Below are 23,800 nucleotides of genomic sequence, written 5' to 3' on the forward strand. Positions count from 1 at the left end.
TAAAGAAAAACCCTTGAATGATTAGGTGTGTCCAAACATTTGACTGGTACTATATATATATATATATATATATATATATATATATATATATATATATATATATATATATATATATATATATATATATATATATATATATATAATGTATATACACACACACACAATATCCAAATCCTATATACAATCAAATTCAAATTAATTTAGAAAAAGCCAAATCATATATCAAATTCAAGAGGTTTCAAGGATAAACTTAAGAGATGCAAAATTCCATTTATCTATATAATCATTTACATTTAGCAATTCAATTTAATTTTCAATATCCAATTAATATAAGTAACAACATCAGATTGCATTAAAAAAGTTCATAATCAAAACTAAATCCACATTTTAAAATATTTAATCTGATTTTAAACATGATCAGGTCTCCAGATGAAAAAAACTAAAAACAGGCCTATTCTTTTGTATGAATTCATAAATACAATATGATTTAATGTGGCATAAACAAACACACAAATTCTCAGTCAAAAACATAAGTCAGAACACAGCCTCTCTATTCTCTCATGTGATTTCAGGTCCTCTGACTGGGAAAATGTCTTTCCACAATGAGAGCAGTGGTATGTCTTCTCCTCCTGTGTATGTATCCTTTCATGCTTATTCAGATGTCTTAACCGGTTAAAACTCTTATCACACAGGGAGCAGTGGTAGGTTTTATCCCCTCCTGTGTGTGTCCTCTCATGCCGATTCAGGGCCCCTAACTTGGTAAAACTCTTTCCACAGAGGGAGCATTGGAAGGGCTTTTCTCCTGTGTGTGTCCTCTCGTGAGCTTTTAGGTACCCTGATCGGGAAAATCTATTTTTACACTGGGAGCATTGGTAAGGCTTTTCTCCTGTGTGTATTCTCTCATGTAATTTTCGGTGCCCTATCTGAGTAAAACTCTTTCCACAATGGGAACATTGGAATGGCTTTTCTCCTGTGTGTATTCTCTCATGCCTTTTCAGGTTATTTAACCAGCTAAAACTCTTTCCACAGTGGGAGCAGATCTTTCTCCCTCCAGAGTGTGTCATCTCATGCTCCTTCAGGCTCCTTAACCAGCGATAACTAATTCCACAGTGGGAGCAGTGGTAAGGCTTCTCTCCTGTGTGTATTCTCTTATGTATTTTCAGGCTCCCTAACTGACTAAAACTCTTTCCACACTGGGAACATTGGAAAGGCTTTTCTCTTGTGTGCAACGTCTCATGCTGTTTTAGGTTCCAGAACCGGGTAAAACTCTTTCCACAGTGGGAGCAGTGATCTCGTCTCTCTGGTTTGGACGTCTCTGGGTCTGGTTCCCCTGAAGGACTCTTCCCGCTGTCAGAGTGAGAGTCTGGTCTCTCTCCTGCCAAAGACAAACAGATTATTTAGTTAAACAGAAAGCTGAATGAAACCTCCACATGATACTAGGTCTTCCTATGAGGTTTAACCGGGAATAGATCCCTCAATAAAAGAGCAGAGCGTGTTAGCCAGCAGCATCCCACCCTGCATCCCACTGCTGGCTTGCCTCTGAAACTAAGGAGGGTAGGTCCTGGTCAGTCCCTAAATCACAGTGTCTGTAGTGCCAAGTCATCCCAGAGTGGCTGTAATGCTTGTAGGCCAGTGTTTCCCAAACTCGGGACCCCAAAGGATGCACGCTTAGGTTTTTCCCTAGCACTACACAGCTGATTGGGTATGGTAACTCCTACTCCTATAGGTTAGCCATCCCTGTGATTGGGTCTGGTAACTCCTACTCCTATATGTTAGCCATCCCTGTGATTGGGTATGGTAACTCCTACTCCTATAGGTTAGTCATCCCTGTGATTGGGTATGGTAACTCCTACTATAGGTTAGCCATCCCTGTGATTGGGTATGGTAACTCCTACTCATACAGGTTAGCCATCCCTGTGATTAGGTATGGTAACTCCTACTCCTATAGGTTATTCATCCCTGTGATTAGGTATGGTAACTCCTCCTCCTATAGGTTAGCGATCCCTGTGATTGGGTATGGTAACTCCTACTCCTATAGGTTAGCCATCCCTGTGATTGGGTATGGTAACTCCTACTACTATAGGTTAGTCATCCCTGTGATTGGGTATGGTAACTCCTACTCCTATAGGTTAGCCATCCCTGTGATTGGGTATGGTAACTCCTACTCCTACAGGTTAGCCATTCCTGTGATTGGGTATGGTAACTCCTACTCCTAAAGGTTAGCCATCCTGTGATTGGGTATGGTAACTCCTACTCCTATAGGTTAGCCATCCCTGTGATTGGGTATGGTAACTCCTACTCCTATAGGTTAGCCATCCCTGTGATTGGCTATGGTAACTCCTACTCCTATAGGTTAGTCATCCCTGTGATTGGGTATGGTAACTCCTACTCCTATAGGTTAGTCATCCCTGTGATTGGGTATGGTAACTCCTACAGGTTAGCCATCCCTGTGATTGGGTATGGTAACTTCTACTCAGATAGGTTAGTCATCCCTGTGATTGGGTATGGTAACTCCTACTCCTATAGGTTAGCCATCCCTGTGATTGGCTATGGTAACTCCTACTCCTATAGGTTAGTCATCCCTGTGATTGGGTATGGTAACTCCTACTCCTATAGGTTAGTCATCCCTGTGATTGGGTATGGTAACTCCTACAGGTTAGCCATCCCTGTGATTGGGTATGGTAACTTCTACTCAGATAGGTTAGCCATCCCTGTGATTGGGTATGGTAACTCCTACTCCTACAGGTTAGCCATCCCTGTGATTAGGTATGGTAACTCCTACTCCTATAGGTTAGCCATCCCTGTGATTAGGTATGGTAACTCCTCCTCCTATAGGTTAGTCATCCCTGTGATTGGGTATGGTAACTCCTACTCCTATAGGTTAGTCATCCCTGTGATTGGGTATGGTAACTCCTACAGGTTAGCCATCCTTGTGATTGGGTATGGTAACTCCTACTCCTATAGGTTAGCCATCCCTGTGATTAGGTATGGTAACTCCTACTCCTACAGGTTAGCCATCCCTGTGATTGGGTATGGTAACTCCTACTCCTATAGGTTAGTCATCCCTGTGATTGGGTATGGTAACTCCTACAGGTTAGCCATCCCTGTGATTGGGTATGGTAACTTCTACTCAGATAGATTAGCCATCCCTGTGATTGGGTATGGTAACTCCTACTCCTACAGGTTAGCCATCCCTGTGATTAGGTATGGTAACTCCTACTCCTATAGGTTAGCCATCCCTGTGATTAGGTATGGTAACTCCTCCTCCTATAGGTTAGTCATCCCTGTGATTGGGTATGGTAACTCCTACTCCTATAGGTTAGTCATCCCTGTGATTGGGTATGGTAACTCCTACAGGTTAGCCATCCTTGTGATTGGGTATGGTAACTCCTACTCCTATAGGTTAGCCATCCCTGTGATTAGGTATGGTAACTCCTACTCCTACAGGTTAGCCATCCCTGTGATTGGGTATGGTAACTCCTACTCCTATAGGTTAGTCATCCCTGTGATTGGGTATGGTAACTCCTACAGGTTAGCCATCCCTGTGATTGGGTATGGTAACTTCTACTCAGATAGGTTAGCCATCCCTGTGATTGGGTATGGTAACTCCTACTCCTACAGGTTAGCCATCCCTGTGATTAGGTATGGTAACTCCTACTCCTATAGGTTAGCCATCCCTGTGATTAGGTATGGTAACTCCTCCTCCTATAGGTTAGTCATCCCTGTGATTGGGTATGGTAACTCCTACTCCTATAGGTTAGTCATCCCTGTGATTGGGTATGGTAACTCCTACAGGTTAGCCATCCTTGTGATTGGGTATGGTAACTCCTACTCCTATAGGTTAGCCATCCCTGTGATTAGGTATGGTAACTCCTACTCCTATAGGTTAGTCATCCCTGTGATTGGGTATGGTAACTCCTACTCCTATAGGTTAGCCATCCCTGTGATTGGGTAAGGTAACTCCTACAGGTTAGCCATCCCTGTGATTGGGTATGGTAACTCCTACTCCTATAGGTTAGACATCCCTGTGATTGGGTATGGTAACTCCTACTCCTATAGGTTAGCCATCCTTGTGATTGGGTATGGTAACTCCTACTCCTATAGGTTAGCCATCCCTGTGATTGGGTATGGTAACTCCTACTCCTATAGGTTAGGCATCCCTGTGATTGGGTATGGTAACTCCTACTCCTATAGGTTAGCCATCCCTGTGATAGGGTATGGTAACTCCTACAGGTTAGCCATCCCTGTGATTGGGTATGCTAACTCCTACTCCTATAGGTTAGCCATCCCTGTGATTAGGTATGGTAACTCCTACTCCTATAGGTTAGCCATCTCTGTGATTGGGTATGGTAACTCCTACATGTTAGCCATCCCTGTGATTGGGTATGCTAACTCCTACTCCTATAGGTTAGCCATCCCTGTGATTGGGTATGCTAACTCCTACTCCTATAGGTTAGCCATCCCTGTGATTAGGTATGGTAACTCCTACAGGTTAGCCATCCCTGTGATTGGGTATGCTAACTCCTACTCCTATAGGTTAGACATCCCTGTGATTGGGTATGGTAACTCCTACTCCTATAGGTTAGCCATCCCTGTGATTGGGTATGGTAACTCCTACTCCCATAGCTTAGCCATCCCTGTGATTAGGTATGGTAACTACTACTCCTATAGGTTAGCCATCCCTGTGATTGGGTATGCTAACTCCTACTCCTATAGGTTAGCCATCCCTGCGATTGGGTATGGTAACTCCTACAGGTTAGCCATCCATGTGATTGGCCAATCACATCAAGATTATGATCAGTGATTAGTTCATTGACTTCCGTCTCGCTTCCGCATTGTCTCCGTGCTGCTGTGCTGTTTGTTGCTACTTGGCTACCTGCCAAACTATTCACATTTTACTTTTAATAAACGTTTAATCAAACTCTGTGTCCCGAGACAAACTCTGTGTCCTTTTTTCCATCGCAACTTTTTTCCCTCATTCAACTTTTTCACTCCGGACGCTTTATCTGGACATGGCTCGTCAACATCTTCAACAGCCGAAGCTAAGTAGTAACATTAACATGATGTCTTCTAATTGCAGTCGCTGTACTCATAATATACAGGAGAACGATCGCCTTACGGCGAGAATAGCTGTGCTACAAGCCCAGCTTCAGACGCAATCGTTAGGCAAGGGTAATTTCAGTGTAGGAAAGGAAGAAACAGCGTCTGTGCCACCAGCAAGTACAGATAGTAACGTTAGTATAAATCCCCCCGCACAGTCCCCGCAGCCGGACAACTTTCTCATGGCTTCTGGAGGGAAATACTGTTGGAATGCTCAACCGGTGTCGCTCATTCAGCCGACAGAAACTTTCAACCGGTTTTCCCCATTATGTAGCGAGTCGGAGTCTGAGTCTGAGTCTTCTCTTGTCTCTACTCCTCCCGTTACGGGGTCTGAGACGCCGAAGGCTCCCACCATTAGCTCTGACAAATTGAAAACCCTAGTCATTGGCGACTCCATTACCCGCAGTATTAGACTTAAAACGAATCACCCAGCGATCATACACTGTTTACCAGGGGGCAGGGCTACCGACGTTAAGGCTAATCTAAAGATGGTGCTGGCTAAAGCTAAAACTGGCGAGTGTAGAGAGTATAGAGATATTGTTATCCACGTCGGCACCAACGATGTTAGGATGAAACAGTCAGAGGTCACCAAGTGCAACATAGCTTCAGCGTGTAAATCAGCTAGAAAGATGTGTCGGCATCGAGTAATTGTCTCTGGCCCCCTCCCAGTTAGGGGGAGTGACGAGCTCTACAGCAGAGTCTCAGCACTCAATCGCTGGTTGAAAACTGTTTTCTGCCCCTCCCAAAAGATAGAATTTGTAGATAATTGGCCCTCTTTCTGGGACTCACCCACAAACAGGACCAAGCCTGACCTGCTGAGGAGTGACGGACTCCATCCTAGCTGGAGGGGTGCTCTCATCTTATCTACCAACATAGATAGGGCTCTAACTCCTCTAGCCCCACAGTGAAATAGGGTGCAGGCCAGGCAGCAGGCTGTTAGCCAACCTGCCAGCTTAGTGGAGTCTGCCAATAGCACAGTCAGTGTAGTCAGCTCAGCCATACCCATTGAGACTGTGTCTGTGCCTCGACCTAGGTTGGGCAAAACTAAACATGGCGGTGTTCGCCTTAGCAATCTTATTAGGATAAAGACCTCCTCCATTCCTGCCATTATTGAAAGAGATCGTGATACCTCACATCTCAAAATAGGGTTACTTAATGTTAGATCCCTCACTTCAAAGGCAGTCATAGTCAATGAACTAATCACTGATCATAATCTTGATGTGATTGGCCTGACTGAAACATGGCTTAAGCCTGATGAATTTGCTGTGTTAAATGAGGCCTCACCTCCTGGTTACACTAGTGACCATATTCCCCGTGCATCCCGCAAAGGCGGAGGTGTTGCTAACATTTACGATAGCAAATTTCAATTTACAAAAAAAAAAATGGCGTTTTCGTCTTTTGAGCTTCTAGTCATGAAATCTATGCAGCCTACTCAATCACTTTTTATAGCTACTGTTTACAGGCCTCCTGGGCCATATACAGCGTTCCTCTCTGAGTTTCCTGAATTCCTATCAGACCTTGTAGTCATAGCAGATCATATTCTAATTTTTGGTGATTTTAATATTCACATGGAGAAGTCCACAGACCCACTCCAAAAGTATTTCGGAGCCATCATCGACTCAGTGGGTTTTGTCCAACATGTCTCTGGACCTACTCACTGCCACAGTCATACTCTGGACCTAGTTTTGTCCCATGGAATAAATGTTGTAGATCTTAATGTTTTTCCACAAAATCCTGGACTATCGGACCACCATTTTATTACGTTTGCAATCGCAACAAATAATCTGCTCAGACCCCAACCAAGGAGCATCAAAAGTCGTGCTATAAATTCTCAGACAACACAAAAATTCCTTGATGCCCTTCCAGACTCCTTCTGCCTACCCAAGGACGTCAGAGGACAAAAATCAGTTAACCACTTAACTGAGGAACTCAATTTAACCTTGCGCAATACCCTAGATGCAGTTGCACCCCTAAAAACGAAAAACATTTGTCATAAGAAACTAGCTCCCTGGTATACAGAAAATACCCAAGCTTTGAAGCAAGCTTCCAGGAAATTGGAACGGAAATGGCGCCACACCAAACTGGAAGTCTTCCGACTAGCTTGGAAAGACAGTACCGTGCAGTACCGAAGAGCCCTCACTGCTGCTCGATCATCCTACTTTTCCAACTTAATCGAGGAAAATAAGAACAATCCAAAATTTCTTTTTGATACTGTTTCAAAGCTAACTAAAAAGCAGCATTCCCCAAGAGAGGATGGCTTTCACTTCAGCAGTAATAAATTCATGAACTTCTTTGAGGAAAAGATCATGACCATTAGAAAGCAAATTACGGACTTCTCTTTGAATCTGCGTATTCCTCCAGGGCTTAGCTGTCCTGGATCTGCACAGCTCTGCGAGGGCCTGGGATCGGGAGAGACACTTAAGTGTTTTAGTACTATATCTCTTGACACAATGATGAAAATAATCATGGCCTCTAAACCTTCAAGCTGCATACTGGATCCTATTCCTACTAAACTGCTGAAGGAGCTGCTTCCTGTGCTTGGCCCTCCTATGTTGAACATAATAAACAGCTCTCTATCCACCGGATGTGTACCAAACTCACTAAAAGTGGCAGTGATAAAGCCTCTCTTGAAAAAGCCAAACCTTGACCCGGAAAATATAAAAAACTATCGGCCTATATCGAATCTTCCATTCCTCTCAAAAATTTTAGAAAAAGCTGTTGCGCAGCAACTCACTGCCTTTCTGAAGACAAACAATGTATACGAAATGCTTCAGTCTGGTTTTAGACCCCATCATAGCACTGAGACTGCACTTGTGAAGGTGGTAAATGACCTTTTAATGGCGTCAGACCGAGGCTCTGCATCTGTCCTCGTGCTACTAGACCTTAGTGCTGCCTTTGACACCATCGATCACCACATTCTTTTGGAGAGACTGGAAACCCAAATTGGTCTACACGGACAAGTTCTGGCCTGGTTTAGATCTTACCTGTCGGAAAGATATCAGTTTGTCTCTGTGAATGGTCTGTCCTCCGACAAATCAACTGTACATTTCGGTGTTCCTCAAGGTTCCGTTTTAGGACCACTATTGTTTTCACTATATATTTTACCTCTTGGGGATGTTATTCGAAAACATAATGTTAACTTTCACTGCTATGCGGATGACACACAGCTGTACATTTCAATGAAACATGGTGAAGCCCCAAAATTGCCCTCGCTAGAAGCCTGTGTTTCAGACATAAGGAAGTGGATGGCTGAAAACTTTCTACTTTTAAACTCGGACAAAACAGAGATGCTTGTTCTAGGTCCCAAGAAACAAAGAGATCTTCTGTTAAATCTGACAATTCATCTTGATGGTTGTAAAGTCGTCTCAAATAAAACTGTGAAGGACCTCGGCGTTACTCTTGACCCTGATCTCTCTTTTGACGAACATATCAAGACTGTTTCAAGGACAGCTTTTTTCCATCTACGTAACATTGCAAAAATCAGAAATTTTCTGTCCAAAAATGATGCAGAAAAATGTATCCATGCATTTGTTACTTCTAGGTTAGACTACTGCAATGCTCTACTTTCCGGCTACCCGGATAAAGCACTAAATAAACTTCAGTTAGTGCTAAATACGGCTGCTAGAATCCTGACTAGAACCAAGAAATTTGATCATATTACTCCAGTGCTAGCTTCCCTACACTGGCTTCCTGTTAAGGCAAGGGCTGATTTCAAGGTTTTACTGTTAACCTATAAAGCGTTACATGGGCTTGCTCCTACCTATCTTTCCGAGTTGGTCCTGCCGTACATACCAATACGTACGCTACGGTCACAAGACGCAGGCCTCCTAATTGTCCCTAGAATTTCTAAGCAAACAGCGGGAGGCAGGGCTTTCTCCTATAGATCTCCATTTTTATGGAACAGTCTGCCTACCCATGTGAGAGACGCAGACTCGGTCTCAACCTTTAAGTCTTTACTGAAGACTTATCTCTTCAGTAGGTCATATGATTGAGTGTAGTCTGGCCCAGGAGTGTGAAGGTGAACGGAAAGGCTCTGGAGCAACGAACAGCCCTTGCTGTCTCTGCCAGGCCGGTTCCCCTCTCTCCACTGGGGTTCTCTGCCTCTAACCCTGTTACAGGGGCTGAGTCACTGGCTTGCTGGTGCTCTTTCATGCCGTCCCTAGGAGGGGTGCGTCACTTGAGTGGGTTGAGTTACTGACGTGATCTTCCTGTCTGGGTTGGCGCCCCCCCTTGGTTTGTGCTGTGGTGGAGACCTCTGTGGGCTATACTCGGCCTTGTCTCAGGATTGTAAGTTGGTGGTTGAGGATATCCCTCTAGTGGTGCGGGGGCTGTGCTTTGGCAGAGTGGGTGGGGTTATATCCTTCCTGTTTGGCCCTGTCCAGGGGTTTCTTCGGATGGGGCCACAGTGTCTCCGGACCGCTCCTGTCTCAGCCTCCAGTATTTATGCTGCAGTAGTTTATGTGTCGGGGGGCTGGGGTTAGTTGGTTATACCTGGAGTACTTCTCCTGTCTTATCCAGTGTCCTGTGTGAATTTAAGTATGCTCTCTCTAATTCTCTCGTTCTCTCTTTCTCTATGAGAACCTGAGCCCTAGGACCATACGTCAGGACTACCGGGCATGCTGACACCTTGCTGTCCCCAGTCCGCCTGGCCTTGCTGCTATTCCAGTTTCAACTGTTCTGCCTGCGGTTACGAAACCCCTACCTGTCCCAGACCTGCTGTTTTCAACTCTTAATGATCGGCTATGAAAAGCCAACTGAGAGACCTGAGCCCTAGGACCATACGTCGGGACTACCGGCCGTGGTGACTCCTTGCTGTCCCCAGTCCGCCTGGCCTTGCTGCTATTCCAGTTTCAACTGTTCTGCCTGCGGTTATGGAACCCCTACCTGTCCCAGACCTGCTGTTTTCAACTCTTAATGATCGGCTATGAAAAGCCAACTGAGATTTATTCCTGATTATTATTTGACCATGCTTGTCACTTATGAACATTTTTGAACATCTTGGCATGGTTCTGTTATAATCTCCACCCGGCACAGCCAGAAGAGGACTGGCCACCCCTCATAGCCTGGTTCCTCTCTAGGTTTCTTCCTAGGTTTTGGCCTTTCTAGGGAGTTTTTCCTAGCCACCGTGCTTCTACACCTGCATTACTAGCTGTTTGGGGTTTTAGGCTGGGTTTCTGTACAGCACTTCGAGATATTAGCTGATGTACGAAGGGCTATATAAAATAAAATTGATTGATTGATTGGGTATGCTAACTCCTACTCCTATAGGTTAGCCATCCCTGTGATTGGGTATGGTAACTCCTCCTCCTATAGGTTAGCCATCCCTGTGATTGGGTATGGTAACTCCTACTCCTATAGGTTAGCCATCCCTGTGATTGGGTATGGTAACTCCTACTCCTATAGGTTAGTCATCCCTGTGATTGGGTATGGTAACTCCTACAGGTTAGCCATCCCTGTGATTGGGTATGGTAACTCCTACTCCTATAGGTTAGCCATCCCTGAGATTAGGTATGGTAACTCCTACTCCTATAGGAAAGCCATCCCTGTGATTGGGTATGGTAACTCCTACTCCTATAGGTTAGCCATCCCTGTGATTGGGTATGGTAACTCCCACAGCTTAGCCATCCCTGTGATTGGGTATGCTAACTCCTACTCCTATAGGTTAGCCATCCCTGTGATTAGGTATGGTAACTCCTACAGGTTAGCCATCCCTGTGATTGGGTATGCTAACTCCTACTCCTATAGGTTAGCCATCCCTGTGATTGGGTATGGTAACTCCTCCTCCTATAGGTTAGCCATCCCTGTGATTGGGTATGGTAACTCCTACTCCTATAGGTTAGCCATCCCTGTGATTGGGTATGGTAACTCCTACTCCTATAGGTTAGCCATCCCTGTGATTGGGTATGGTAACTCCTACAGGTTAGCCATGCCTGTGATTGGTTCTGGTAACTCCTACTCCTATAGGTTAGCCATCCCTGTGATTAGGTATGGTAACTCCTACTCCTATAGGTTAGCCATCCCTGTGATTGGGTATGGTAACTCCTACTCCTATAGGTTAGCCATCCCTGTGATTAGTATGGTAACTCCTACTCCTATAGGTTAGCCATCCCTGTGATTGGGTATGGTAACTCCTACTCCTATAGGTTAGCCATCCCTGTGATTGGGAATGGTAACTCCCACAGCTTAGCCATCCCTGTGATTGGGTATGCTAACTCCTACTCCTATAGGTTAGCCATCCCTGTGATTAGGTATGGTAACTCCTACAGGTTAGCCATCCCTGTGATTGGGTATGGTAACTCCTACTGCTATAGGTTAGCCATCCCTGTGATTGGGTATGGTAACTCCTACTCCTATAGGTTAGTCATCCCTGTGATTGGGTATGGTAACTCCTACAGGTTAGCCATCCCTGTGATTGGGTCTGGTAACTCCTACTCCTATAGGTTAGCCATCCCTATGATTAGGTATGGTACCTCCTAATCCTATATGTTAGTCATCCCTGTGATTGGGTATGGTAACTCCTACTCCTATAGGTTAGCCATCCCTGTGATTGGGTATGGTAACTCCTATTCCTATAGGTTAGCCATCCCTGTGATTGGGTATGGTAACTCCTACTCCTATAGGTTAGCCATCCCTGTGATTGGGTATGGTAACTCCTATTCCTATAGGTTAGCCATCCCTGTGATTGGGTATGGTAACTCCTACAGGTTAGCCATCCCTGTGGTTAGGTATGGTAACTCCTACTCCTATAGGTTAGCCATCCCTGTGATTGGGTATGGTAACTCCTACTCCTATAGGTTAGCCATCCCTGTGATTGGGTATGGTAACTCCTACTCCTATAGGTTAGCCATCCCTGTGATTGGGTATGGTATCTCCTACTCCTATAGGTTAGCCATCCCTGTGATTGGGTATGGTAACTCCTACTCCTATAGGTTAGTCATCCCTGTGATTGGGTATGGTAACTCCTACAGGTTAGCCATCCCTGTGATTGGGTATGGTAACTCCTACTCCTATAGGTTAGCCATCCCTGAGATTAGGTATGGTAACTCCTACTCCTATAGGTTAGCCATCCCTGTGATTGGGTATGGTAACTCCTACTCCTATAGGTTAGAAATCCCTGTGATTGGGTATGGTAACTCCCACAGCTTAGCCATCCCTGTGATTGGGTATGCTAACTCCTACTCCTATAGGTTAGCCATCCCTGTGATTAGGTATGGTAACTCCTACAGGTTAGCCATCCCTGTGATTGGGTATGCTAACTCCTACTCATATAGGTTAGCCATCCCTGTGATTGGGTATGGTAACTCCTCCTCCTATAGGTTAGCCATCCCTGTGATTGGGTATGGTAACTCCTACTCCTATAGGTTAGCCATCCCTGTGATTGGGTATGGTAACTCCTACTCCTATAGGTTAGCCATCCCTGTGATTGGGTATGGTAACTCCTACAGGTTAGCCATCCCTGTGATTGGGTCTGGTAACTCCTACTCCTATAGGTTAGCCATCCCTGTGATTAGGTATGGTAACTCCTACTCCTATAGGTTAGCCATCCCTGTGATTGGGTATGGTAACTCCTACTCCTATATATGTTAGCCATCCCTGTGATTAGGTATGGTAACTCCCACTCCTATAGGTTAGCCATCCCTGTGATTGGGTATGATAACTCCTACTCCTATAGGTTAGCCATCCCTGTGATTGGGTATGGTAACTCCCACAGCTTAGCCATCCCTGTGATTGGGTATGCTAACTCCTACTCCTCTAGGTTAGCCATCCCTGTGATTAGGTATGGTAACTCCTACAGGTTAGCCATCCCTGTGATTGGGTATGGTAACTCCTACTCCTATAGGTTAGCCATCCCTGTGATTGGGTATGGTAACCCCTACTCCTATAGGTTAGTCATCCCTGTGATTGGGTATGGTAACTCCTACAGGTTAGCCATCCCTGTGATTGGGTCTGGTAACTCCTACTCCTATAGGTTAGCCATCCCTATGATTAGGTATGGTAACTCCTAATCCTATATGTTAGTCATCCCTGTGATTGGGTATGGTAACTCCTACTCCTATAGGTTAGCCATCCCTGTGATTGGGTATGGTAACTCCTACAGGTTAGCCATCCCTGTGATTGGGTATAGTAACTCCTACTCCTATAGGTTAGCCATCCCTGTGATTGGGTATGGTAACTCCTACTCCTATAGGTTAGCCATCCCTGTGATTGGGTATGGTAACTCCTACTCCTATAGATTAGCCATCCCTGTGATTGGGTATGGTAACTCCTATTCCTATAGGTTAGCCATCCCTGTGATTGGGTATGGTAACTCCTACTCCTATAGGTTAGCCATCCCTGTGATTGGGTATGGTAACTCCTATTCCTATAGGTTAGCCATCCCTGTGATTGGGTATGGTAACTCCTACAGGTTAGCCATCCCTGTGATTAGGTATGGTAACTCCTACTCCTATAGGTTAGCCATCCCTGTGATTGGGTATGGTAACTCCTACTCCTATAGGTTAGCCATCCCTGTGATTGGGTATGGTAACTCCTACTCCTATAGGTTAGCCATCCCTGTGATTGGGTATGGTAACTCCTACTCCTATAGGTTAGCCATCCCTGTGATTGGGTATGGTAACTCCTACTCCTATAGGTTAGCCATCCCTGTGATTGGGTATGGTAACTCCTACTCCTATAGGTTAGCCATCCCTGTGATTGGGTATGGTAACTCCTACTCCTATAGGTTAGCCATCCCTGTGATTGGGTATGGTAACTCCTACTCCTATAGGTTAGCTATCCCTGTGATTGGGTATGGTAACTCCTACAGGTTAGCCATCCCTGTGATTGGGTATGCTAACTCCTACTCCTATAGGTTAGCCATCCCTGTGATTAGGTGTGGTAACTCCTACTCCTATAGGTTAGCCATCCCTGTGATTGGGTATGGTAACTCCTACAGGTTAGCCATCCCTGTGATTGGGTATGCTAACTCCTACTCCTATAGGTTAGCCATCCCTGTGATTGGGTATGCTAACTCCTACTCCTATAGGTTAGCCATCCCTGTGATTAGGTATGGTAACTCCTACAGGTTAGCCATCCCTGTGATTGGGTATGCTAACTCCTACTCCTATAGGTTAGCCATCCCTGTGATTAGGTGTGGTAACTCCTACTCCTATAGGTTAGCCATCCCTGTGATTGGGTATGGTAACAACTACAGGTTAGCCATCCCTGTGATTGGGTATGGTAACTCCTCCTCCTATAGGTTAGCCATCCCTGTGATTGGGTATGGTAACTCCTACTCCTATAGGTTAGCCATCCCTGTGATTGGGTATGGTAACTCCTACTCCTATAGAATAGTCATCCCTGTGATTGGGTATGGTAACTCCTACAGGTTAGCCATCCCTGTGATTGGGTATGGTAACTCCTACTCCTATAGGTTAGTCATCCCTGTGATTTGGTATGGTAACTCCTACAGGTTAGCCATCCCTGTGATTGGGTATGGTAACTCCTACTCCTATAGGTTAGCCATCCCTGTGATTGGGTATGGTAACTCCTACTCCTATAGGTTAGCCATCCCTGTGATTGGGTATGGTAACTCCTACTCCTATAGGTTAGCCATCCCTGTGATTGGGTATGGTAACTCCTACTCCTATAGGTTAGTCATCCCTGTGATTGGGTATGGTAACTCCTACAGGTTAGCCATCCCTGTGATTGGGTATGGTAACTCCTACTCCTATAGGTTAGTCATCCCTGTGATTGGGTATGGTAACTCCTACTCCTATAGGTTAGCCATCCCTGTGATTAGGTATGGTAACTCCTCCTCCTATAGGTTAGCCATCCCTGTGATTGGGTATGGTAACTCCTATTCCTATAGGTTAGCCATCCCTGTGATTGGGTATGGTAACTCCTACTCCTATAGGTTAGTCATCCCTGTGATTGGGTATGGTAACTCCTACTCCTATAGGTTAGCCATCCCTGTGATTGGGTATGGTAACTCCTACAGGTTAGCCATCCCTGTGATTGGGTCTGGTAACTCCTACTCCTATAGGTTAGCCATCCCTGTGATTGGGTATGGTAACTCCTACTCCTATAGGTTAGCCATCCCTGTGATTGGGTATGGTAACTCCTACTCCTATAGGTTAGTCATCCCTGTGATTGGGTATGGTAACTCCTACAGGTTAGCCATCCCTGTGATTGGGTATGGTAACTCCTACTCCTATAGGTTAGCCATCCCTGTGATTGGGTATGGTAACTCCTACTCCTATAGGTTAGCCATCCCTGTGATTGGGTATGGTAACTCCTACTCCTATAGGTTAGCCATCCCTGTGATTGGGTATGGTAACTCCTACTCCTATAGGTTAGTCATCCCTGTGATTGGGTATGGTAACTCCTACAGGTTAGCCATCCCTGTGATTGGGTATGGTAACTCCTACTCCTATAGGTTAGTCATCCCTGTGATTGGGTATGGTAACTCCTACTCCTATAGGTTAGCCATCCCTGTGATTGGGTATGGTAACTCCTACTCCTACAGGTTAGCCATCCCTGTGATTAGGTATGGTAACTCCTACTCCTATAGGTTAGCCATCCCTGTGATTAGGTATGGTAACTCCTCCTCCTATAGGTTAGTCATCCCTGTGATTGGGTATGGTAACTCCTACTCCTATAGGTTAGTCATCCCTGTGATTGGGTATGGTAACTCCTACAGGTTAGCCATCCTTGTGATTGGGTATGGTAACTCCTACTCCTATAGGTTAGTCATCCCTGTGATTGGGTATTGTAACTCCTACTCCTATAGGTTAGCCATCCCTGTGGTTGGGTAAGGTAACTCCTACAGGTTAGCCATCCCTGTGATTGGGTATGGTAACTCCTACTCCAATAGGTTAGACATCCCTGTGATTGGGTATGGTAACTCCTACTCCTATAGGTTAGCCATCCCTGTGATTGGGTATGGTAACTCCTACTCCTATAGGTTAGGCATCCCTGTGATTGGGTATGGTAACTCCTACTCCTATAGGTTAGCCATCCCTGTGATAGGGTATGGTAACTCCTACAGGTTAGCCATCCCTGTGATTGGGTATGCTAACTCCTACTCCTATAGGTTAGCCATCCCTGTGATTAGGTATGGTAACTCCTACTCCTATAGGTTAGCCATCTCTGTGATTGGGTATGGTAACTCCTACAGGTTAGCCATCCCTGTGATTGGGTATGCTAACTCCTATTCCTATAGGTTAGCCATCCCTGTGATTAGGTATGCTAACTCCTACTCCTATAGGTTAGCCATCCCTGTGATTAGGTATGGTAACTCCTACAGGTTAGCCATCCCTGTGATTGGGTATGGTAACTCCTACTCCTATAAGTTAGCCATCCCTGTGATTGGTTATGGTAACTCCTACTCCTATAGGTTAGCCATCCCTGTGATTGGGTATGGTAACTCCTACTCCTATAGGTTAGCCATCCCTGTGATTGGATATGGTAACTCCTACTCCTATAGGTTAGCCATCCCAGCGATTGGGTATGGTAACTCCTATAGGTTAGCCATCCCTGTGATTGGGTATGCTAACTCCTACTCCTATAGGTTAGCCATCCCTGTGATTGGGTATGGTAACTCCTCCTCCTATAGGTTAGCCATCCCTGTGATTGGGTATGGTAACTCCTACTCCTATAGGTTAGTCATCCCTGCGATTGGGTATGGTAACTCCTACAGGTTAGCCATCCCTGTGATTGGGTATGGTAACTCCTACTCCTATAGGTTAGCCATCCCTGTGATTAGGTATGGTAACTCCTACTCCTATAGGTTAGCCATCCCTGTGATTGGGTATGGTAACTCCCACAGCTTAGCCATCCCTGTGATTGGGTATGCTAACTCCTACTCCTATAGGTTAGCCATCCCTGTGATTAGGTATGATAACTCCTACAGGTTAGCCATCCCTGTGATTGGGTATGCTAACTCCTACTCCTATAGGTTAGCCATCCCTGTGATTGGGTATGGTAACTCCTCCTCCTATAGGTTAGCCATCCCTGTGATTGGGTATGGTAACTCCTACTCCTATAGGTTAGCCATCCCTGTGATTGGGTATGGTAACTCCTACTCCTTTGGTTAGTCATCCCTGTGATTGGGTATTGTAACTCCTACAGGTTAGCCATCCCTGTGATTGGGTCTGGTAACTCCTACTCCTATAGGTTAGCCATCCCTGTGATTAGGTATGGTAACTCCTACTCCTATAGGTTAGCCATCCCTGTGATTGGGTATGGTAACTCCTACTCCTATAGGTTAGTCATCCCTGTGATTGGGTATGGTAACTCCTACAGGTTAGCCATCCCTGTGATTGGGTATGGTAACTCCTACTCCTATAGGTTAGTCATCCCTGTGATTAGGTATGGTAACTCCTAATCCTATATGTTAGTCATCCCTGTGATTGGGTATGGTAACTCCTACTCCTATAGGTTAGCCATCCCTGTGATTGGGTATGGTAACTCCTACAGGTTAGCCATCCCTGTGATTGGGTATAGTAACTCCTACTCCTATAGGTTAGCCATCCCTGTGATTGGGTATGGTAACTCCTACTCCTATAGGTTAGCCATCCCTGTGATTGGGTATGGTAACTCCTACTCCTATAGATTAGCCATCCCTGTGATTGGGTATGGTAACTCCTATTCCTATAGGTTAGCCATCCCTGTGATTGGGTATGGTAACTCCTACTCCTATAGGTTAGCCATCCCTGTGATTGGGTATGGTAACTCCTATTCCTATAGGTTAGCCATCCCTGTGATTGGGTATGGTAACTCCTACTCCTATAGGTTAGCCATCCCTGTGATTGGGTATGGTAACTCCTACTCCTATAGGTTAGCCATCCCTGTGATTGGGTATGGTAACTCCTACTCCTATAGGTTAGCCATCCCTGTGACTGGGTATGGTAACTCCTACTCCTATAGGTTAGCCATCCCTGTGATTGGGTATGGTAACTCCTACTCCTATAGGTTAGCCATCCCTGTGATTGGGTATGGTAACTCCTACTCCTTTAGGTTAGCCATCCCTGTGATTGGGTATGGTAACTCCTACTCCTATAGGTTAGTCATCCCTGTGATTGGGTATGGTAACTCCTACAGGTTAGCCATCCCTGTGATTGGGTATGGTAACTCCTACTCCTATAGGTTAGCCATCTCCGTTATTGGGTATGGTAACTCCTACTCCTATAGGTTAGCCATCTCTGTGATTGGGTATGATAACTCCTACAGGTTAGCCATCCCTGTGATTGGGTATGCTAACTCCTACTCCTATAGGTTATCCATCCCTGTGATTGGGTATGCTAACTCCTACAGGTTAGCCATCCCTGTGATTGGGTATGGTAACTCCTACTCCTATAGGTTAGCCATCCCTGTGATTGGGTATGGTAACTCCTACTCCTATAGGTTAGCCATCCCCTGTGATTGGGTATGGTAACTCCTACTCCTATAGGTTAGCCATCCCTGTGATTGGGTATGGTAACTCCTACTCCTATAGGTTAGTCATCCCTGTGATTGGGTATGGTAACTCCTACAGGTTAGCCATCCCTGTGATTGGGTATGGTAACTCCTACTCCTATAGGTTAGCCATCCCTGTGATTAGGTATGGTAACTCCTACTCCTATAGGTTAGTCATCCCTGTGATTGGGTAAGGTAACTCCTACAGGTTAGCCATCCCTGTGATTGGGTATGGTAACTCCTACTCCTATAGGTTAGACATCCCTGTGATTGGGTATGGTAACTCCTACTCCTATATGTTAGCCATCCTTGTGATTGGGTATGGTAACTCCTACTCCTATAGGTTAGCCATCCCTGTGATTGGGTATGGTAACTCCTACTCCTATAGGTTAGGCATCCCTGTGATTGGGTATGGTAACTCCTACTCCTATAGGTTAGCCATCCCCGTGATAGGGTATGGTAACTCCTACAGATTAGCCATCCCTGTGATTGGGTATGCTAACTCCTACTCCTATAGGTTAGCCATCCCTGTGATTAGGTATGGTAACTCCTACTCCTATAGGTTAGCCATCCCTGTGATTGGGTATGGTAACTCCTCCTCCTATAGGTTAGCCATCCATGTGATTGGGTATGGTAACTCCTACTCCTATAGGTTAGTCATCCCTGTGATTGGGTATGGTACCTCCGAAAGGTTAGCCATCCCTGTGATTGGGTATGGTAACTCCTACTCCTATAGGTTAGCCAACCCTGTGATTAGGTATGGTAACTCCTACTCCTTTAGGTTAGCCATCCCTGTGATTGGGTATGGTAACTCCTACTCCTATAGGTTAGTCATCCCTGTGATTGGGTATGGTAACTCCTACATGTTAGCCATCCCTGTGATTGGGTATGGTAACTCCTACTCCTATAGGTTAGCCATCTCTGTGATTGGGTATGGTAACTCCTACTCCTATAGGTTAGCCATCCCTGTGATTGGGTATGGTAACTCCTACTCCTATAGGTTAGCCAACCCTGTGATTAGGTATGGTAACTCCTACTCCTTTAGGTTAGCCATCCCTGTGATTGGGTATGGTAACTCCTACTCCTATAGGTTAGTCATCCCTGTGATTGGGTATGGTAACTCCTACATGTTAGCCATCCCTGTGATTGGGTATGGTAACTCCTACTCCTATAGGTTAGCCATCTCTGTGATTGGGTATGGTAACTCCTACTCCTATAGGTTAGCCATCCCTGTGATTGGGTATGGTAACTCCTACTCCTATAGGTTAGCCATCCCTGTGATTGGGTATGGTAACTCCTACTCCTATAGGTTAGCCATCCCTGTGATTGGGTATGGTAACTCCTACTCCTATAGGTTAGCCATCCCTGTGATTGGGTATGGTAACTCCTACTCCTATAGGTTAGCCATCCCTGTGATTGGGTATGGTAACTCCTACTCCTATAGGTTAGCCATCTCTGTGATTGGGTATGGTAACTCCTACTCCTATAGGTTAGCCATCCCTGTGATTGGGTATGGTAACTCCTACTCCTATAGGTTAGCCATCCCTGTGATTGGGTATGGTAACTCCTACTCCTATAGGTTAGCCATCCCTGTGATTGGGTATGGTAACTCCTAATCCTATAGGTTAGACATCCCTGTGATTGGGTATGGTAACTCCTACTCCTATAGGTTAGCCATCCCTGTGATTGGGTATGGTAACTCCTACTCCTATAGGTTAGCCATCCCTGTGATTGGGTATGGTAACTCCTACTCCTATAGGTTAGACATCCGTGATTGGGTATGGTAACTCCTACAGGTTATCCATCCCTGTGATTGGGTATGCTAACTCCTACTCCTATAGGTTAGCCATCCCTGTGATTGGGTATGGTAACTCCTCCTCCTATAGGTTAGTCACCCCTGTGATTGGGTATGGTAACTCCTACTCCTATAGGTTAGCCATCCCTGTGATTGGGTATGGTAACTCCTACTCCTATAGGTTAGTCACCCCTGTGATTGGGTATGGTACCTCCGAAAGGTTAGCCATCCCTGTGATTGGGTATGCTAACTCCTACTCCTATAGGTTAGCCATCCCTGTGATTAGGTATGGTAACTCCTACTCCTTTAGGTTAGCCATCACTGTAATTGGGTATGGTAACTCCTACTCCTATAGGTTAGTCATCCCTGTGATTGGGTATGGTAACTCCTACAGGTTAGCCATCCCTGTGATTGGGTATGGTAACTCCTACTCCTATAGGTTAGCCATCTCTGTGATTGGGTATGGTAACTCCTACTCCTATAGGTTAGCCATCCCTGTGATTGGGTATGGTAACTCCTACTCCTATAGGTTAGCCATCCCTGTGATTGGGTATGGTAACTCCTACTCCTATAGGTTAGCCATCCCTGTGATTGGGTATGGTAACTCCTACTCCTATAGGTTAGCCATCCCTGTGATTGGGTGTAGTAACTCCTACAGGTTAGCCATCCCTGTGATTGGGTATGCTAACTCCTACTCCTATAGGTTAGCCATCCCTGTGATTAGGTATGGTCACTCCTACTCCTATAGGTTAGCCATTTCTGTGATTGGGTATGATAACTCCTACAGGTTAGCCATCCCTGTGATTGGGTATGCTAACTCATACTCCTATAGGTTATCCATCCCTGTGATTGGGTATGCTAACTCCTACTCCTACAGGTTAGCCATCCCTGTGATTGGGTATGGTAACTCCTACTCCTATAGGTTAGCCATCCCTGTGATTGGGTATGGTAACTCCTACTCCTATAGGTTATCCATCCCTGTGATTGGGTATGGTAACTCCTACTCCTATAGGTTAGCCATCAATGTGATTGGGTATGGTAACTCCTACTCCTATAGGTTAGTCATCCCTGTGATTGGGTATGGTAACTCCTACAGGTTAGCCATCCCTGTGATTGGGTATGCTAACTCCTACTCCTATAGGTTAGCCATCCCTGTGATTAGGTATGGTAACTCCTACTCCTATAGGTTAGCCATCTCTGTGATTGGGTATGATAACTCCTACAGGTTAGCCATCCCTGTGATTGGGTATGGTAACTCCTACTCCTATAGGTTAGCCATCCCTGTGATTGGGTATGGTAACTCCTACTCCTATAGGTTAGCCATCCCTGTGATTGGGTATGGTAACTCCTACTCCTATAGGTTAGCCATCCCTGTGATTGGGTATGGTAACTCCTACTCCTATAGGTTAGCCATCTCTGTGATTGGGTATGGTAACTCCTACAGGTTATCCATCCCTGTGATTGGGTATGCTAACTCCTACTCCTATAGGTTAGCCATCCCTGTGATTGGGTATGGTAACTCCTCCTCCTATAGGTTAGCCATCCCTGTGATTGGGTATGGTAACTCCTACTCCTATATGTTAGTCATCCCTGTGATTGGGTATGGTACCTCCGAAAGGTTAGCCATCCCTGTGATTGGGTATGGTAACTCCTACTCCTATAGGTTAGCCATCCCTGTGATTGGGTATGGTAACTCCTACTCCTATAGGTTAGCCATCCCTGTGATTGGGTATGGTAACTCCTACTCCTATAGGTTAGCCATCTCTGTGATTGGGTATGGTAGCTCCTACAGGTTATCCATCCCTGTGATTGGGTATGCTAACTCCTACTCCTATAGGTTAGCCATCCCTGTGATTGGGTATGCTAAGTCCTACTCCTATAGGTTAGCCATCCCTGTGATTAGGTATGGTAACTCCTACAGGTTAGCCATCCCTGTGATTCGGTATGGTAACTCCTACTCCTATAGGTTAGCCATCTCTGTGATTGGGTATGATAACTCCTACAGGTTAGCCATCCATGTGATTGGGTATGCTAACTCCTACTCCTATAGGTTAGCCATCCCTGTGATTAGGTATGGTAACTCCTACAGGTTAGCCATCAATGTGATTGGGTATGCTAACTCCTACTCCTATAGGTTAGCCATCCCTGTGATTGGGTATGGTAACTCCTCCTCCTATAGGTTAGCCATCCCTGTGATTGGGTATGGTAACTCCTACTCCTATATGTTAGTCATCCCTGTGATTGGGTATGGTACCTCCGAAAGGTTAGCCATCCCTGTGATTGGGTATGGTAACTCCTACTCCTATAGGTTAGCCATCCCTGTGATTGGGTATGGTAACTCCTACTCCTATAGGTTAGCCATCTCTGTGATTGGGTATGGTAACTCCTACAGGTTATCCATCCCTGTGATTGGGTATTCTAACTCCTACTCCTATAGGTTAGCCATCCCTGTGATTGGGTATGCTAAGTCCTACTCCTATAGGTTAGCCATCCCTGTGATTAGGTATGGTAACTCCTACAGGTTAGCCATCCCTGTGATTCGGTATGGTAACTCCTACTCCTATAGGTTAGCCATCCCTGTGATTGGGTATGGTAACTCCTACTCCTATAGGTTAGTCATCCCTGTGATTGGGTATGGTACCTCCGAAAGGTTAGCCATCCCTGTGATTGGGTCTGGTAACTCCTACTCCTATAGGTTAGCCATCCCTGTGATTAGGTATGGTAACTCCTACTCCTATAGGTTAGCCATCCCTGTGATTGGGTATGGTAACTCCTACTCCTATAGGTTAGTCATCCCTGTGATTGGGTAATGGTAACTCCTACAGGTTAGCCATCCCTGTGATTGGGTATGGTAACTCCTAATCCTATAGGTTAGCCATCCCTGTGATTGGGTATGGTAACTCCTACTCCTATAGGTTAGCCATCCCTGTGATTGGGTATGGTAACTCCTAATCCTATAGGTTAGCCATCCCTGTGATTGGGTATGGTAACTCCTACTCCTATAGGTTAGCCATCCCTGTGATTGGGTATGGTAACTCCTACTCCTATAGGTTAGCCATCCCTGTGATTGGGTATGGTAACTCCTACTCCTATAGGTTAGCCATCCCTGTGATTGGGTATGGTAACTCCTAATCCTATAGGTTAGCCATCCCTGTGATTGGGTATGGTAACTCCTACTCCTATAGGTTAGCCATCCCTGTGATTGGGTATGGTAACTCCTCCTCCTATAGGTTAGCCATCCATGTGATTGGGTATGGTAACTCCTACTCCTATAGGTTAGTCATCCCTGTGATTGGGTATGGTACCTCCGAAAGGTTAGCCATCCCTGTGATTGGGTATGGTAACTCCTACTCCTATAGGTTAGCCAACCCTGTGATTAGGTATGGTAACTCCTACTCCTTTAGGTTAGCCATCCCTGTGATTGGGTATGGTAACTCCTACTCCTATAGGTTAGTCATCGCTGTGATT

General features: G+C 45.5%; 1 protein-coding gene across 1 annotated transcript in view; it reads right to left on the reverse strand.

Annotated features, from left to right (window-relative positions):
- Positions 1-438: 438 nt before the first annotated feature.
- Positions 439-23,800, reverse strand: part of LOC311120489 (uncharacterized protein) — a 36,523-nt gene continuing 13,161 nt past the window's right edge. Inside the window, exon 2 of the mRNA XM_084195076.1 lies at positions 439-1,375. Within this exon, the coding sequence (XP_084051202.1) occupies positions 522-1,375 (854 nt within the window). The 3' untranslated portion in view covers positions 439-521. The remainder of the gene's footprint in view (positions 1,376-23,800) is intronic.

This window comes from Coregonus lavaretus (genome assembly GCF_964263955.1).
Source record: "Coregonus lavaretus genome assembly, contig: HAP1_SCAFFOLD_47, whole genome shotgun sequence".
Taxonomy (NCBI): Eukaryota; Metazoa; Chordata; class Actinopteri; order Salmoniformes; family Salmonidae; genus Coregonus; species Coregonus lavaretus.